Source organism: Rhinatrema bivittatum, chromosome 5 (assembly GCF_901001135.1).
Source record: "Rhinatrema bivittatum chromosome 5, aRhiBiv1.1, whole genome shotgun sequence".
Classification (NCBI taxonomy): Eukaryota; Metazoa; Chordata; class Amphibia; order Gymnophiona; family Rhinatrematidae; genus Rhinatrema; species Rhinatrema bivittatum.
Genome location: NC_042619.1, coordinates 98,616,365 through 98,636,063, shown reverse-complemented (window position 1 = coordinate 98,636,063; position 19,699 = coordinate 98,616,365). Strand labels below are relative to the sequence as shown.

The following is a 19,699-nucleotide window of genomic DNA, read 5'->3' as shown; positions in this document are numbered from 1 at the left end:
CCTCCAGGAACTTTTGGCCAGCTTGTGGGGGGCCTCCTGACCCCCACGAGACTTGCCAAAAGTCCAGCGGGGGTCCGGAAGGACCTCCTGCCGTCCAATCGTGTTCGTCTATGGCCGCCGCCATTTTTCGGCGCCATTTTGGAAAATGGCGCCGGCTGAAGACAACAAGATTCAGGAGCAGGAGCCCGTTCCGGACCGCTGCCGTTCCGGACCGCCGCTGGACCCGCAGGTTATTTAACTCATTTGGGGGGGGTTCGGGAGGGTGGGGGATTTAATTTAAAGGGTCGGGGGTGGGTTTTAGGGGGTTTTAGTGTGCCGGCTCACGATTCTAACGATTTATAACGATAAATCGTTAGAATCTCTATTGTATTGTGTTCCATAACGGTTTAAGACGATATTAAAATTATCGGACGATAATTTTAATCGTCCTAAAACGATTCACATCCCTAAAAGGCAGGACAGCATGGGAACAATGAAAGCTAGGTGCGGATTGCTGCTACAGGTGCTCCCCTCCCTTCTCTGAGAGCCAATTAGTGCTTGGGGGAGAAACGGATGAGAATAACTGCAATAGGGTTGATCAGTGCCTGTTTTTATTGTTTCCATACTGCCCTGCAGATCCTCTTCTCTTCTGAAGTCACCGTGGAGCAGTTCCTCTTCCTGCTGCTTGGCTGCAGGATTGGAGTTTACTTTGCTTGTGACAGCCAGGATTGTGCAAGTAAGAGGTGGAAATAGTGCTGGTGGTCCCACACTGGGGAATTGTTTATAATTGCGTGATATACCCTATAGTGACATGTGGCGCTGTCATTCAGTCTTGGAGACAGCTCTATAAGGATTTTATTTATATGAAGTACAACAGTCTCCCACCTCTTCCCTTGCTTTTCCGACTTAAGAAACACCCAAATGGTGAGGAATAGAGGAAGGAAGTGGGGCATTCTGCACAGATTTTAGATACTGTACTTTTTACCTTAGTAGAAGTTTGAAACATCAGGCTGCATTATTTTTCTGTCGGGTGGATTATTTGAAAATTACTTGGTTTCTAAGCTTTGGGACAACATGTTTGCAGCCATTCTGCTTTTTTTTTTCTCTGCTGTTGTCAGGATTTATTCAAGAAAGCACCTGCTCCTGACATCAGAGCATTGTTTCCTCTACAGTCTAACAATTACAATGAAGTATCTCCTTCCACCATACATATTTCCTGCCACTCCTCTTCTGTCTCCTCTCAACCTGTAGCTGATCTTTGATTCCCCTTTCAGTCCCTAGCCACCATTGGTCCTCATTGTTGCCACTGCTTCTTGGCTTCTCCTTCTCCTTGCCAAGTCTCCAACTATTTTTAGATTTCCTTTGCTCCTTCCTTGGACATTTATTTGCTACTGCTGCCACTCAACAGGGCCCTATCTCTAGCTGTAACTCACCTCTATGTTCTGACCTCCAGCTGTTGGCCTTACCTTGCTAATCCTCAACCCTTGGAAGACACTGCATTCTTCACTTCTAGTTGCCACTCCTTGTACCCTCCCATCTATGGGGGTTATTTTTCAAAGCATTATGGCAGCATTAGGGCCTTATCGCACGCAATAAGGCCCTAATGCACGTGATAAGGCCATATCGCATGAGAAAAGGGTCTTTTCACATGCGATATAATGCAAATTAGGGGGAGGAGTCGGGGCAGGGAGGAGGAGGAGCCGGCCGCGGCACCGCTACCGGTGATAATGTGAGGAACATTATCGCTGGCAGTAGCACGGCGAATAGCAACACTTTTTACAGTGTCGCTATTTGCTGCAAAAGGCCGCAGCTGCCCCCACCGCGGCTGGCGAAATCGCACCGCCGCGGTGCGAACGACTGCGGCCTTTCGCAGGCCCACCCCCCTTCGCCCCCGCCCCCTTTTTCACGGGATTCATCATTCTGCGAGGAATGAGGAATCCTGCCCTGTGTTTGCTACTGCTGCCACTCCTCTGGCAACTCCATTCAGTTGCCACTCCTCAGATCCTCCCTCAAACTCCTGCCACCACCAATCCGGAAAAGCAACTGCTGCTGAGTCTTGACTCTGCCTCCTGCTGAATCTGGTCCTGAACACTAGCCCAAATTGTCCCCTATTGCCTTTCTACATGAAGCCTCCAAGATGAAGCCAAACACACCAGTGTACATGAACTTCCCATAATAGTATGTCATCACTTTTACTCATCAATTCTTGCAATGAGAAACATGAGGAAAACAGGAAATGCCTTGCAAAGTACTTTTACTATTCAGTTATTAGCAAATTGAAAATACAAGTAAAAACAAAAGGCATTCCAACAAGGTACATACATCTTGAAAAAAAATTTGATAGTACTTTTCCTTTAATGATAAACTCCTTGCTAATTTGAATTTTGTACTGAGTAGATAGGTTATCTGTTTTGATTCCTTTGTAAGGCCCTTTTACTTTATTAACAGAGGCACCATTCTCCAAGACCAAAAATGGAAAACCACTGTATCATCTTTTTAGTGTACTGACTGATTTTTGCCAGTAGGAGGCAGAGCAGAGACCCTAGTGGAAAGGAATACGCGGAGAGTGGAAGCACAATTTCAAGCTATCCCTGTTAGAGGAACAAAGCAATTTAGGAATTCTCTTGCAGAAAGCAGAGAGGAAGCAATTTAGGCTTTAATTCCAAGGGATGACGTTCCTGAGACTGGGGTGAAAGGAGCTGGTCCTAAGCCAGGATAATTTCATGTTCAAAGTAAGTCAAGTTCTTTGAAAGCCAGAAAGAAAGTGACTTTCAGGGAAAAATTGAAGAAGAAAGGAGCTGCTGCAACAAGCAAAGACTTTTCCAGCATCCAAGTTCTTCTGCAGTGGAAGGTTGAGGAGCAACTCAGTGAAATTAATTCATGTGGATAAGTGGCACTGTGATAACCATCTGTACCCTCGGCCTGCCCTCTCTCTATAGAAGTGGACAATAGTACCTAGGAGGTTTTCTGTAAATATTTTCATTGCTATAAATTTCTTCTGTAAAGTGATTGTTCCTCTTTGGGAACCACAAAAATCCAGTGTGTTGCATATTATCTGGGGAGAAAAATGTATTTGCATTTATATATCTCTTCTCCCATCAAAGATACACACCAAGTAGTGTACAATATAATAAACTGAATACATGAGCACAAACATATCATAAAACATATGTTTCTAAAACCACCGCCACAACCAATCCATCTTCCACCCAAACACAAAAAATCAACACAGCCTGACCCTCCTTTCCCCACCAAACTTAAAATGGAATCCAAAATTCATCACAATACCATTGAGTCCATGGTGTAAATTCAAATTCTAATCCCCCACGCAAAATGTTTACAGAAAGGTCTCATTTCCCAGAATGGAATATCCAAGAGTAGTGGTGGTGGGAGCCCGGAGGATCTAGCAGTCCAGTAACCGAGGGATGACCTTTCCTGCGTCCTTGATCCTCTTCTACCCCATGCCCTTTCCACAACCCCTATGGCCTCTTCATTAAATCCTTCTATCTCACCATTCTTATCTAGCCCTCACCTCAGCTGACTGGTCCTGGCCAAGCACAAATGCTGTCCTATCAGGGCCAGCATCCCACGGACATCTTTCAGCAGCAGTTATAAGACAGCCAGTTCGGGGGTCTGCAAGCCAGCATGCATGCTCACAGGCTCAGCCACAGCCCATCCCCTCTTACTGCAAGACTTCCTGTTACCTAGGAAACCCAGTTAAGGGATGGGTCAAGGTTGGGCCTGCAAGCGCATGCACTGGTTCACAGGCCCCGTGCTGGCTTTATCTCTTATCATTGCCATTGAAATATCGCTGAGAGGATCCAGCAGACAATTGAGGACCTCCGCACTCCTTAGGTAAAATTTACATTAGTGGTAAGGAGGCTAATAATACTTATCAGTTTCCAGAGTTAGTTTTGTGTTAATTACAGCCAGGCCTTCACGTCACCTTTGTTGTGAATTATTTTACCTCCAAATATCAGAGGATTAGAGTATTTGATTTCCAAAAATTGCTATACTTTCTCATTTCTTTGAAATTTGTGTCCACATTATTATCTCTTAAAATTTAATTCAGTCTTTGCTTATATCTCTATGTTGCTTGTTTAATACCATAAAGTTTTCAGTTTTCTTTTTGTGACCTGGCAATTTTCTCCTGCTCATTTGGGCCTTTAGCTCAAATCAAAACCAGGGCTGGTATCAGGCATGCCTTCATTTACACTACTTGAGGATATTTTTTCCCCGTTTTATATCCCCTTCCAACTTACTTTAGCGCTGTAATTACAACAGTTTTTGGCCAGGGACAATGCACCAGGACTCCTTCCAGAACTCTGCACTCATAAACCATAAATCTGGCCACTAGGTGTCACCATTACAGGGGTTATGAAAAACACTGCCACCACAACATCTGTAGCCCTGGTGAACCCAGGGAACTGAAGACCTGATCTGAGAAATCGAACCCAGAGTACTTTCAAATGGCAGTACGTAGCACTACCAATGAGTCGGTCCTCAAAAATTGTTTTAAGTTGCAAATACTTTTTACACTACTGTAGTGCAACTGAATGCAAAATGTAGGACACATTTTCCATAAATCATGATCATTTTTTCATAAAATAATATAGCACAGACAGTATGACAATAGTATATCTTCATCCAAGAAGAAGAGTCTGTAGTCGATGCTGCTAGCTTCTCTTGCATCTCACTTGGAGAAATTAGTCTCTTCCCACAGAAAAGCAGAAAAAAAAGCTTTTGACATTACAGTGAGATATATATCAGCGCTTAGATTGTGTTTAATTTTAGGGGCTGCTTTTTTGGTATATAAATTAGAAGAGTACACCTTTCAGTGCTATATGCCCAAGATGGTCTGAGCAACTTACGGCTCTTCAGCTACTGGACCTGAAAAAGATCAAGCAAGGCATGGTTAGAAGGGTGGCATAAGCGAATGAAATAATTAATACTACCGCAATATAAGTATGATGGGCTTTAGTTACAAGAAGTCAGTTGTTAAAAAGTCATTCAGAAAGTAAAAATGTCACTAATACATAAATGTTACATGGGGATGGTGAAATACCAGATGGAATAAAGTGGCTTTTAATCACATAGGGGCAGATTTTCAAAGGGTTACGCACGTAACCCCGAAAACCTGCTCCTGTGCGCACCGAGCCTATTTTGCATAGGCTCGGCGACGCACGCAAGCCCCGGGACGTGCGTATGTCCCGGGGCTTTGAAAAAGGGGCGGGAAGGGGGCAGGGCTGGGGGTAGGGCGGCGGTTCGGGGGCGGTCCCGAGTCCTCCGGCACAGTGGCTGTGCTGGGGGATAGTGCGCCGGCAGCTGGCCGGCGTGCACAAGTTACGCCTGCCAGAGGCGCCTGCCAGGCGTAACTCCTGAAATAAAGGTGGGGGGGGATTTAGGTAGGGCTGGGGGGTGGGTTACATAGGGGAAGGGAGGGGAAGGTGGGGGGGAGTGGAGGGAACGGGGAAAGCCATCAGGGCTCCCCTAGGGCTCGGCGCACGCAAGGTGCACAAATGTGCACCCCCTTGCGCACACCGACCCCGGATTTTATAACATGCGCGCACAAATGTAGGCCGCGTGCACAGGTTATAAAATCTGCCCCAGTGTCTTTTAATTTTACAATATGTGTCTCTGCTAGGGATGTGAATCGTTTTCCATATCGTCTTAACGATAGAAATCGTGTGGCAGGGCAAGAAAATCGTCTTAGGCACGATTTTTTAGTTAAAAAATCGTTAAAAATCGTTTTTTCCGATTAGTGCGCACTAACTCGAGTTAGTGCGCACTAACGGGAGTTAGTGCGCACTAACTGGGAGTTAGTGCGCACTAACTGAAAATGATACAATTTGACACTTTTCAGGTCAGTTAAGGTCAGTTTAGGAATGAATATGTATTCCTATTGGCTGCCCTCTTATTTATTCATGTTACCAAGTTTCCTACTGACAGTATATGGGGATGGGAAATGGAAACAGTTGGTAGCTTGACAAAACAAGTAATGTGATCAGTCAATGTGACTAGAACTTGTGCCCTAACCCTGATACCAGGGGTATTGTGATCTTCCTGCACACAGTGCCCTATCCCTATTAATACCAGGAGTGTTGTGATCTTCCTGCACACAGTGCCCTATCCCTAATACCAGGGGTGTTGTGATCTTCCTGCACACAATGCCCTATTCCTGATACTGGGGGTGTTGTGATCTTCCTGCACACAGTGCCCTATTCCTGATACCGGGGGTGTTGTGATCTTCTTGCACACATCCCGATATCAGGGATAGGGCACTGCATGCAGGAAGATCACAACACTCCTGGTATTAATAGGGATAGGGCACTGCATGCAGGAAGATCACAACACTCCTGGTATTAATAGGGATAGGGCACTGCATGCAGGAAGATCACACCCCCCCTGGTATCAGGGATAGGGCACTGTGTGCAGGAAGATCACAATACCCCGGAGGAGTGAGGGTCAGGCAGCTCCCCCCTGTCTGTGAAGCCAGCCTCTCACTAGTAATGCAGGGAGGGAGCTGTCTCAGACTTCACCATCCTCCCCCCCCCCCTTACCCACACACCATTCACTAGCTGGGACATGGGGGAAGTCAGGAGTGAGGGTCAGGCAGCTCCCCCCTGTCTGTGAAGCCAGCCTCTCACTAGTAATGCAGGGAGGGAGCTGTCTCAGACTTCACCATCCACCCCCCCCCCCCTCACCCACACACCATTCACTAGCTGGGACATGGGGGAAGTCAGGAGTGAGGGACAGGCAGCTCCCCCCTGTCTGTGAAGCCAGCCTCTCACTAGTAATGCAGGGAGGGAGCTGTCTCAGACTTCACCATCCTCCCCCCCCCCCCCTCACCCACACCCCATTCACTAGCTGGGACATGGGGGAAATCAGGAGTGAGGGTCAGGCAGCTCCCCCCTGTCTGCGAAGCCAGCCTCTCACTAGTAATGCAGGGAGGGAGCTGTCTCAGACTTCACCATCCTCCCCCCCCCCCTCACCCACACACCATTCACTAGCTGGGACATGGGGGAAGTCAGGAGTGAGGGTCAGGCAGCTCCCCCCTGTCTGTGAAGCCAGCCTCTCACTAGTAATGCAGGGAGGGAGCTGTCTCAGACTTCACCATCCACCCCCCCCCCTCACCCACACACCATTCACTAGCTGGGACATGGGGGAAGTCAGGAGTGAGGGACAGGCAGCTCCCCCCTGTCTGTGAAGCCAGTCTCTCACTAGTAATGCAGGGAGGGAGCTGTCTCAGACTTCACCATCCTCCCCCCCCCCCCCACCCACACACCATTCACTAGCTGGGACATGGGGGAAGTCAGGAGTGAGGGTCAGGCAGCTCCCCCCTGTCTGTGAAGCCAGCCTCTCACTAGTAATGCAGGGAGGGAGCTGTCTCAGACTTCACCATCCTCCCCCCTCCCCCCCCTCACCCACACACCATTCACTAGCTGGGACATGGGGGAAGTCAGGAGTGAGGGTCAGGCAGCTCCCCCCTGTCTGTGAAGCCAGCCTCTCACTAGTAATGCAGGGAGGGAGCTGTCTCAGACTTCACCATCCTCCCCCCTCCCCCCCCCTCACCCACACACCATTCACTAGCTGGGACATGGGGGAAGTCAGGAGTGAGGGTCAGGCAGCTCCCCCCTGTCTGTGAAGCCAGCCTCTCACTAGTAATGCAGGGAGGGAGCTGTCTCAGACTTCACCATCCTCCCCCCCCCCTCACCCACACACCATTCACTAGCTGGGACATGGGGGAAGTCAGGAGTGAGGGTCAGGCAGCTCCCCCCTGTCTGTGAAGCCAGCCTCTCACTAGTAATGCAGGGAGGGAGCTGTCTTAGACTTCACCATCCTCCCCCCCCCCTCACCCACACACCATTCACTAGCTGGGACATGGGGGAAGTCAGGAGTGAGGGTCAGGCAGCTCCCCCCTGTCTGTGAAGCCAGCCTCTCACTAGTAATGCAGGGAGGGAGCTGTCTCAGACTTCACCATCCTCCCCCCCCCCCTCACCCACACACCATTCACTAGCTGGGACATGGGGGAAGTCAGGAGTGAGGGTCAGGCAGCTCCCCCCTGTCTGTGAAGCCAGCCTCTCACTAGTAATGCAGGGAGGGAGCTGTCTCAGACTTCACCATCCTCCCCCCCCCCTCACCCACACACCATTCACTAGCTGGGACATGGGGGAAGTCAGGAGTGAGGGTCAGGCAGCTCCCCCCTGTCTGTGAAGCCAGCCTCTCACTAGTAATGCAGGGAGGGAGCTGTCTCAGACTTCACCATCCTCCCCCCCCCCCCTCACCCACACACCATTCACTAGCTGGGACATGGGGGAAGTCAGGAGTGAGGGTCAGGCAGCTCCCCCCTGTCTGTGAAGCCAGCCTCTCACTAGTAATGCAGGGAGGGAGCTGTCTCAGACTTCACCATCCTCCCCCCCCCCCCTCACCCACACACCATTCACTAGCTGGGACATGGGGGAAGTCAGGAGTGAGGGTCAGGCAGCTCCCCCCTGTCTGTGAAGCCAGCCTCTCACTAGTAATGCAGGGAGGGAGCTGTCTCAGACTGGTATCAGGGTTAGGGCACTGTGTGCAGGAAGATCACAACACTCCTGGTATTAATAGGGATAGGGCACTGTAAGAGATGACTGTAGTAGATTGAATAAAGATCTGATGTTTCTGCTCTCCTCACACCAAACAAAAACAACACACAAGCAGAGAAGCCCTTCTTACAAAGCTGAGCTAGTGAGTTAAGTAGGAGGAAAAGTAAACATACTGGTGCCAGTGTGGCTACTTAAAAAATACACTTACCAACAATCAATTACATATATTTGAACTGTGTACAGTTCCAGCCAGGACCACCTTTCTAAAATGCACAGTGATTGGCAAATTCAACATGCACTAGCATTTCAGGTGCCTGCTAACAAAAATAATAAACAAACAAGTTCTCGTCAGGTGAGTGCTGATCATTACATTACTTTTTTTGTCAAGCTTCCAACTGTTTCCATTTCACATCCCCCCAACCATATTGGTAACATCAGTAGATAAGAGCACAGCCAGCCAATAGGAATACATACATACATATTCATTCCTAAGTGACCTTTACTGACCTGGGAAGTGTGAACACTTTGTTTCATTTTCTGTTGGTGTTCGTTAGTTTCCAGTTCCATTTCCCATCCCCCCAACCATCACCTCAGTGGTAACCTTGGTAATATCAATAGATAAGAGGGCAGCCAGCCAATAGGAACACATATTCATTCCTAACTGACCTTCAGTGACCTGGAAAGTGTTTATTTGTATCATTTTCAGTTAGTACGCACTAAATCGAGTTAGTGCGCACTAACGGGGAGTTAGTGCGCACTAACTCGAGTTAGTGCGCACTAACACGATTTAACGATTTTTAACGATAAATCGTTAGAATTTCTATTGTATCGCGTTCTATAACGATTTAAGACGATATAAACATTATCGGACGATAATTTTAATCGTTGAAAAACGATTCACATCCCTAGTCTCTGCCACCTTTCTGGAAAGAGAAACCTAAGAATGATAGAAGACAAAGTAACAGCAGATAAAGATCACAAAACCCATTTAGAATGTTCTTTCCTGATGGAATAATGCAGCCTTTCTGATCTAAGGCTTTACTTCACATCCTCATACCTAAGGATCTTTTGTGCTTATTCCATACTTTCTTGAACTCTGTAACTGTTTTGTCAGCTATCACCCCCGCTGAGGAGATGTTCCATGTATCTAAAACCCTTTGTGTGAAAGATATTTCTTTATGTTGTGCCTGAGTCTATCTCCTTTGTACATCATATCATGACTTCTTGTTCTTTTCCACTAGAAAATGTTTGCTTCTTGTGCAGTATTTACAGTATACTTATGAACTATTTGTCTTTAGCATGCCCTTTTGCTTGTTCTTCTAGAGTTTATATATATGTAGATCTTTAAATCTCTTTTTATAAGGCTTTTGGTGTAGACTCTGCATCATTTTGCATCTGGTCTGTCTACATCATTTTGTTGTCATTTTCTATGTTTCTATTATTCTTAGGTTATGCCTCAGTTTTGTTGTGCTCTATCTGGAATGCCCACCCTGTTGAAGATGCTAGCATCATCTACAAAAAAAGACAAAAAAGCATTTCCTACAAGTCCCTCTGCAATATTTATTTATTTATTTTATTTATTTATTAATTTCTATACCGGCTTTCACGACCAAAGGTGCATCAAGTCGGTTTACATTTAACAAGTCGTGTAATAAACATAGAACTAGGGTAATTGAACTGGTGCAGAAAATAATAGTTATAAGTAAATAAATAATGAGCAGAATCGGAACCTAAATTGATCTCTAAACTCCCTAACCCGCCCTCTTCCTTGGAGTGAACGCCATTTAGAACTACCCTCCTGTCACTCAACCATTTCCTATCCCAGTTTATCAGTTTATAAACCTCCCCCCACCCCCACAGGCTGCTCAATTTGGGCCGGATTTTCATGGACCCCCAATCATCTACTCCTTCCAACTCTCAAATGTACTCATAACCTTAATTGTCAACCTAACTTACCTCCCTCCACATTCAACCTTATTTCTTCAGAAACTTATTTGGTTATTTTTATTACCGTAATTACAATATGTTACGATATCTCAAAACCTCCTTGTTAAAAAATTCTGTTCACTTTGTAAACCGTTATGATGGCTTTCCGAATAACGGTATATAAAACTCTTCAAATAAATAAATAAATAAAAGGTTATGCGCGCCGGGCCTATTTTAAAGAGGCCCTGTGACACGCGTAAAGCCCTGGGACATGTGTAAGTCCCAGGGCTTTACAAAAGGGGCGGGGCGTGGCCAGAGGCCTCCGCACGGCCGCTGGGCCGGGGATCACACGCCGGCAGTTGGCTGGCGCGTGCAACTTACTTCAGCCCCAGGGCTGAATTAAGTTTTAAAACAATAAAAAGAAATCATCAAAGGTAGGGAGGAAAAGGCGGAGGAGGTAGGGGAAGGGAAGTTCCCTCCGAGGCCACTCCGATTTTGGAGCGGCCTCGGAGGGAACTTCCCTACCTCCTCACCCCACCTTCCCTTCCCCTACCTCCTCACCCCACCTTCCCTTCCCTACCTCCTCACCCCACCTTCCCTTCCCCTACATATTGTAATTACGGTAATAAAAATAACCAAATAAGTTTCTGAAGAAATAAGGTTGAATGTGGAGGGAGGTAAGTTAGGTTGATAATTAAGGTTATGAGTTCATTTAAGAGTTGGAAGGAGTAGATGATTGGGGGTCCATGAAAATCCGGCCCAAATTGAGCAGCCTGTGGGGGTGGGGGGAGGTTTATAAACTGATAAACTGGGATAGGAAATGGTTGAGTGACAGGAGGGTAGTTCTAAATGGAGTGCAGCTCGGAGCGGGCTCGGCGCACGCAAGGTGCACAATTGTGTACCCCCTTGCACGTGCTGACCCCAGATTTTATAACATGCGCACGCCTGTGTGCGCATGTTATAAAATCGGGCGTGCATGTGTGCGCTTCGGGTAGCGCGCGCACATGTAGGCTGCGCATGCTTCTTTTAAAATCTACCCCTTTATGAATAAGCCATCTATGTGAAATAATGTCAAGAGCCTTACTGAAACCTGCGAATACCAATATCCTGTGCTCACCTGAATCTAAAATTCTTAATCAGACTTAATTTTCCTTTGGTTAAACTATGCTGCCTTGGATCCTATGGTCTGCTGGATTCAAGATCTACTATCCTGTCCATTATTAGTGATTCCATTCATTTACCCATCACTCAGGTCAGGCTGAATGGCTTCTGGTTACCAGCTCCTCCCTTTTTTCACCTTTATGAAGAGGGATGTCATATACCCATCTCCAGTCCTTTGGAACTACTCCTAAGAATAAAGCTGCCAGAAACTCTCAGAGCTCCTTTATATCATAGGATGTATCCCACCTAGCCTCATCACCTCATTTATTTTCAGTTTTGCTAATTCCATATGAGCCCTCTTTTCTGTAAATGATTTCCACTCCTGTATCATATATCCACCTGCCTTCTAGCTGTAGTCCTTTTCCAATCCTTTTTTCAGTCAACACTAAACAAAAATATTTCTGCTTTTTTCTTCTTGCATTCCACACATTGTCCTTTTTACAATCCACCTCTGCACTGCTGCCTTTCACTAAAAGTATCTAAACAAATGGCTTGTTACCTTGTTTAAGTGTTTTTTTCTTGTGTGAACATCTTTGCTGTCCTAAGATAAGCTCTTTGATTTTAAAAGCCAAATGGCTCCTTGGAACAAAGGGATGTTTTTGATAAGGAAGTAGTGCTGTGCCACCTAGTTTTAAAAATTACTGTATGTATTTTACATTAACTTTGGCATTCATTTCATTTATGAAACCACCACATTAAAATATATTAGAAGAGACAAAGAAGATCGAGGCATGTGCAAAATCAGCTTACCTGCTGAAAACATGCTGAACCTCCGATCTGAGCTGAGCCTGCGATCTGAGCTGAGCCTGCGATCTGAGCTGCTGACCATTCTGATTAGTGGAGAGCTCATTTTTGTCAGAAACTTGTTTACTACAGACTGCTTTTCTGGATTAGTGCAAGTCAGATTCATGACATTCCCATGGCACTGAACTTTCTTTTTACTGAAGCCAAGCAAATGGAAAACATCAATCAGAGCATCTGCTATAAACTGGTAGGAGAAGCTCACACTATCTCCATTAATTCTGTAGTTTTCTTTTAAAAGAAATTCTTCAACAACATTCCTGAAGCTGATCTAAAGAAGAAGAAAAAAAAAAACTAAATATCACCCAAAACAGTTTAAAGTCTGGTTTGTTTCATCAGTTTTATAAATGATGATTAAGAATCTATAGAACAGGCATGCTAATCTGTGTTACAAGCAAATTGGGGGTGTTGGAATTTTTATTGTATCACACTCTGATGTTTGACATGCAGCGTGTAATTAAATTTGAAAACATAACATTGATGCAACAGCCCAACAAAAGTTACATACTTCATCCTATAACTGCATATACTGACTACATGCATTGTTAGTCCAATAAAAAAGATATCACCTCTTGTATTTTTTTGGTTTTTGTTAACCTTTTATTTCTGTGTAATAAAAAAGACAGTCAAAATACTAAGTTCAATGTGTAGTAAAAAGCAGATTTTTTAAAAATGACTATCAAAGTAAAAACATTTGTACCATATATTAACATGTAATATGAGAGAATAGGAAACAAGTATATATTAATTCTCGTAGTGTCCAAAGCAGCCTGAACAATCCTCACTGACCATTTAGCTCTGAAATCCTTTTCTCTGCATTCTTCAGCTGTAAGGCATTTTGGAGCCTATTTACCTCATTGGGCAGCAAAAGTCAGACAATGAACAAGTGGTTGATTAGTTTTGGGGATGAAAGTTGTGATAATTTGTTTCTTCAACATCCAGGACAATTTCTCCTGCATCCTTCCTCAAAACGCTGACAAATTTCAGACAAGACCAAAGCCTATGAACATGGTGCTTGCATTACTGCATTTCCTGAATTACACGGAAACATAAAATACGAGAGCAAGGAGATCCAAGATGGCGTGCTAGAGAGTAGGTGTGTCGCGTCTCTCTCTATTAACGGTATACAAAGTTATAACAATAAACATTACAGTTGCAAAATAAAAATGATAAAAAGAATAAAAGAATAAATAAAAAACAAATAAGAGGCATACAAAGTAAAAAAACATATAAAATGAAAATAAAAGACAACTAAATGCATATAAAATAGAAAAAAGCAAAAAAAAATCTCAATAATTATATATTGTGAGTATGCCATGGCTGATAAAGGAATTTAAGAGTTGTAAGCCTTTTTAAAAAGCCAAGTTTTCAACATCTTTTTAAAGGCCTTAAGATCTTTTTGCAGTTGTAGTTTACTTTGAATTTGATTCCACATTGTTGGTCCTGCTATAGAAAAGGCTCTCTCCCTGACTTCTGAAAGGTGGGCAGATCTAATTGAAGGGACTGTTAACAGCCCTTTATTAGATGATCTCAAGTTGCTTTCCGGGGTGTGTAAGTGAAGTTGAGCATTGAGCCATTCTGTATTGTCACGGTATATAGATTTGTGGATTAAACATAACGAGGTAGATATTAAAAGGTCGCGCGCGGGCGTACATGTGCACGTGCTACCCGGCCCACGCACATGTACACCCGATTTTATAAATTGCGCGCGCAAGTTACAAAATCAGGGGTCAGCGCGCGCAAGGGGGTGCACAATTGTGCAATTTGCACGTGCCGAGCCGCACTGCCTTCCCCGTTCCCTCCCAGGCCACACCGAAATCAGAGCAGCCTATGAGGAAACTTCCTATCCCTCTAACCTGACCTTCCCACCCCTTCCCCCAACCTTTCCCCCCTAGCCCTACTCTAACCCCCTCCAAAATTTTTGTTTTACCTTTTGCGTGCCCCGGCCAATTGCTGGCGCGCAATCCCCGGCACAGCAGCAAATGGTCGCTGTGCCAGGAGCCCCTGACCCTGCCCCGCCCCTCCCCGTCCATTTTTGCAAGTCCCGGGACTTACACGCATCCTGGGGCTTTATGTGCGCCGCCGGGCCTTTTTAAAATAGGCCCGGTGTGCATAACCCTTTTAAAATCCGGCCCAATATTTTGTAATCAGTACGGAAATTGATTGGTAACCAGTGAAGATTGATTAAAGTAGGTGTAATGTGATCACATTTTTTTCCACCGCAGAGAACTCTTGCAGTGGTGTTCTGAAGTAACTGCAAAGGTCTAATATTGATTGAGGGTAGACCAAAAAAGATAGCATTGCAATAATCAATTGTAGAGAATATTAAAGTTTGAAGAACTGTTGTAAAATCATTAAAATCTAATAGAGGTTTCAATCATTTTAGAACATGGAGTTTATAAAAACCATCTTTAATTTTGTGGTTTATTTCAGCTTTTAGTTTTAATTCATGAACGATAATAACTCCTAAGTCTTTTACTTGGGGAACCAAATTAATATGCATAAAATTCATTTTAAAATTGAAATCCTTATTGATAGTACTTTTGCTGGTCAGTAGAATTATTTCTGTTTTTTGATGGTTTAGAATCAATTTCATGTGTGATGATAATTGTTTGACTGCATAAATAAAGTGAGTGATTCCTAGACCTGTTAATAGTTTACAGAGCGGCAAAAGGTAGATATTAAAGAGGGTCGCAGATAATGACGATCCTTGAGGAATTCCAGATTCATAGGGGAAGGGATCATGGAAGTGGATGCTGGTTCAGGGGTAAGAAGAACATCTAGGAGGATTGTCATGGATAAAGAGGCAAAGGTTTTTCTAACTTTGATTTTTCTGATACCGTTTCTCATTTTTTCTATTCTGGCTTGGATTTTGATTTTCAGACTCAAGAAAACTTTTTGTTGAACACCATTGCTGGACTCTTGATTTGATTTCCTCAGTGGACACTAGGACAGTGAGTGGAGAGGGCAAGTTTATAGTATTTTTTATTCGGACACCCCTGCCCAGTGACTAAAACAGTGGATTAATGAGGATGGCCACAGACATGATAACACCAAGAGCCAGGAGGTTAAGCCTTCCTCCCTTGCTGGATGGATCCCAGCAATGTAGCTCCATGGCTTTAGCCAGCCAACTGGGGGTCCCACACACCAAGTTCCGCTTATAATACTACACAAACATAGCAACACAGAAGATGTTAGAAGAAAAGGACCACTTGGTCCTCCCCATCTGCCCATTTGTGCCTGCCTACTGTGCTATTACAGGTTTTATTCAATCTGTCTTCTTCTCACGCCTACTGCCTTTAAGGTCCCCTTGCATCTATCGCATTCCAGTTTCAATTCTGCCACTGTTTGGGCTTCTATAACTGCCTTTGGAAGCCTTCTCACATTTCTTTGGCACTTCTCTCCCTTCAGTTTCACCTGATGACATTTTATCCTTGAATTTACATTTTATAGAAAAATGCTGCCTTCTGGTACTTTAGGGATCAGGAGCATCAATTTCTCTTCCCATAATAAATATGTCTAAGTGCATGAAATATTCTCAGCAAAAACACCAGAGTTCAAAGCCTGGGACAGGACTGCTACCCCCTGGATCTTCAGAAGCTAGTTCTTTAAACTGCCACACTTCTTCTTACTTCCATCAGTTACAACACTTTTAGAGTTTACAACTCCATCCATCCTTCAGGCGAACTGATTGGTGAAACTTCCCTGCTGGACTAGGAAAACACTCTCAGAGGTTGTTCTGCATCCTCCTCCTAGTGGCTGCTGAAGTAAGCCAGAATCTAACTGGAAACTCTCCAAACTGGAAAACCAAGGAACACTGCAAAAGAGGAGCTGAGTCTTAGGCTTCCTTCTGCAGACTCTTATAACTGAATTAAAAAACTTACTACCATTACAGGTTTCACCACTCTCTCACAAGCAAAGGATCTGCCAATTTAACAGCAAAGGCCCACCTTAAGAGGTACACCTCTTTATAAAACCACAAGCATAGAAGAATTAGAAGCGTGATAACCATAATAAGAACATAAGAACATAAGAAATGCCATACTGGGTCAGACCAAGGGTCCATCAAGCCCAGCATCCTGTTTCCAACAGTAGCCAATCCAGGCCATAAGAACCTGGCAAGTACCCAAAAACTAAGTCTATTCCATGTTTCCATTGCTAATGGAGGTGGCTATTCTCTAAGTGAACTTAATAGCAGGTAATGGACTTCTCCTCCAAGAACTTATCCAATCCTTTTTTAAACACAGCTATACTAACTGCACTAACCACATCCTCTGGCAACAAATTCCAGAGTTTAATTGTGCGTTGAGTAAAAAAGAACTTTCTCCGATTAGTTTTAAATGTGCCCCATGCTAACTTCATGGAGTGCCCCCTAGTCTTTCTACTATCCGAAAGAGTAAATAACCGATTCACATCTACCCGTTCTAGACCTCTCATGATTTTAAACACCTCTATCATATCCCCCCTCAGTCGTCTTTTCTCCAAGCTGAAAAGTCCTAACCTCTTTACTCTTTCCTCATAGGGGAGTTGTTCCATTCCCCTTATCATTTTGGTAGCCCTTCTCTGTACCTTCTCCATCGCAATTATATATTTTTTGAGATGCGGCGACCAGAATTGTACACAGTATTCAAGGTGCGGTCTCACCATGGAGCGATACAGAGGCATTATGACATTTTCCGTTTTATTCACCATTCCCTTTCTAATAATTCCCAACATTCTGTTTGCTTTTTTGACTGCCGCAGCACACTGTACCGATGATTTCAATGTGTTATCCACTATGACACCTAGATCTCTTTCTTGGGTTGTAGCACCTAATATGGAACCCAACATTGTGTAATTATAGCATGGGTTATTTTTCCCTATATGCATCACCTTGCACTTATCCACATTAAATTTCATCTGCCATTTGGATGCCCAATTTTCCAGTCTCACAAGGTCTTCCTGCAATGTATCACAATCTGCTTGTGATTTAACTACTCTGAACAATTTTGTGTCATCTGCAAATTTGATTATCTCACTCGTCGTATTTCTTTCCAGATCATTTATAAATATATTGAAAAGTAAGGGTCCCAATACAGATCCCTAAGGCACTCCACTGTCCACTCCCTTCCACTGAGAAAATTGCCCATTTAATCCTACTCTCTGTTTCCTGTCTTTTAGCCAGTTTGCAGTCCACGAAAGGACATCGCCACCTATCCCATGACTTTTTACTTTTCCTAGAAGCCTCTCATGAGGAACTTTGTCAAACGCCTTCTGAAAATCCAAGTACACTACATCTACCGGTTCACCTTTATCCACATGTTTATTAACTCGTTCAAAAAAGTGAAGCAGATTTGTGAGGCAAGACTTGCCCTGGGTAAAGCCATGCTGACTTTGTTCCATTAAACCATGTCTTTCTATATGTTCTGTGATTTTGATGTTTAGAACACTTTCCACTATTTTTCCTGGCACTGAAGTCAGGCTAGCCGGTCTGTAGTTTCCCGGATCGCCCCTGGAGCCCTTTTTAAATATTGGGGTTACATTTGCTATCCTCCAGTCTTCAAGTACAATGGATGATTTTAATGATAAGTTACAAATTTTTACTAATAGGTCTGAAATTTCATTTTTTAGTTCCTTCAGAACTCTGGGGTGTATATCATCTGGTCCAGGTGATTTACTACTCTTCAGTTTGTCAATCAGGCCTACCACATCTTCTAGGTTCACCGTGATTTGATTCAGTCCATTTTCATGAAAAAGGTAGAAATGATTGATAGTAGTACTAATGAAATGAACAGTATCATACGCCGCACAACAGAATTCAATATAATCAAACCTCACCTGCAGTTTGTAGCTTTCTCCCCACACTGAAGAGATGATATTGTTCATGCCATGTTCTATCTGTGCTTTCATCTTTGGGTGCCGTGTATTAACAACAAAAGCAAATGTCTTTTCTGAAATCATAATACAAGTTAAATGTTGAAACATCATGCATCTAGCACTAAGAAGGCTCATTAAAATGCAATCAATCAATAGGAGATATTATCTTGGGGAATCATTCTAACCTTTATTCAGTTGATGTTCTGGATAATTTTATCTAATTCAGTTTGGGTTTTTTTTATTTACAATGATTGTTATATCATCATCTTCACTAAAGGAACTAGGTGAACCCCCAACCAACCCCCAATTGTACATTTTCTCAATTTCAGTTTAAAGGCCAAGAAAGCACCATACTCAATTCACAGTTCAGATCCTGCACTTAAATGCTAGCCAAAAAAAAAGGCTGCTAATGATATTCCAGTTTGTCTAGTCTGATCAGGTATTTCTGGCGAATAAAGGCAGGTTATATAATTGCATATCATCCTCATAAAATATTTGAGATCTTCCTGTGGTGACACTGTGCCATCTTCCTCCCCATAGTTATATTGTTACCTATCTGCTTGCTGACTATAAAAATTTTATCTAACTTCCTTTCCAAGCAAAATTTGTGGAGGTTTATTACTTATATATGCCTCCAAATCTAAATTTTCCACACCTGCATAAGTAACCACAAGAATTTATATTTATAGTGCTTTCAATTAGACAGAATCACAACTACAGATGTAAAATATGAAATATTTAAATGATTAAATTACTGTTTAGTCAGGCAAGTTCAGGTTGGCCCAAGACTGACTTGTGGGTTCCTCTTTCCTGTTGCAAGGCTTCCTATGTTGGGGCAGACTAGGCTCTTACTGGCCAGCTCACAGAGCAGGCGGGCTTGTCAGGAAATGGGGGCGGAAATGGGGGCGGAAATGGACATAGCAAGGGATGTGCCACTAGCAGCTGCAGGTGGCTGTTTGGGTATTTATCATTTAAAATGGCTAACTCTTTAAATGCCAATAGTTTAAATGGTTAATGTTGCACCATAATCCTAGCATTTCAGAAACATACATGCAGCTTCCTCTGAGGAGGACAGTGATGCATGCAGGTTTGCTGACTGCCTCATTATCTTCAAATACTGGAAAAAAAAACCAATTACCAGATTACAGTGCATTAAACTGAAGTAAAATGATTTGCCGGAAGAGCTTCTAACTTTCCTATGTTAAAATGGAAAAACAGCATATTTGCACACTCCTAAATCCCTTTAGAAACATAACTCTAATTACTGCAGATGAGTATGAGTTTATGTTAGCTTCCAGAGCCAAATATATGTACATTTGAAAAAGGTTAATAGTCTGGCTGGAAAATGGATTGTATATGTTTGAACTGGGGAAACCTCATAAAGTGCTATCATC

The 19,699-nt window shown here is 43.8% G+C and overlaps 1 protein-coding gene across 1 annotated transcript in view; it reads right to left on the bottom strand.

Moving 5' to 3' along the window:
• Nucleotides 1-2,216: 2,216 nt before the first annotated feature.
• Nucleotides 2,217-19,699, bottom strand: part of LOC115092108 (mesenteric estrogen-dependent adipogenesis protein-like) — a 37,592-nt gene continuing 20,109 nt past the window's right edge. The window contains exons 3-5 of the mRNA XM_029602644.1: nucleotides 18,267-18,379; nucleotides 12,399-12,720; nucleotides 2,217-4,869 (exon numbers count right to left, since the gene is read on the bottom strand). Coding sequence (XP_029458504.1) covers nucleotides 4,847-4,869; nucleotides 12,399-12,720; nucleotides 18,267-18,379 — 458 coding nt within the window. The 3' untranslated portion in view covers nucleotides 2,217-4,846. The remainder of the gene's footprint in view (nucleotides 4,870-12,398; nucleotides 12,721-18,266; nucleotides 18,380-19,699) is intronic.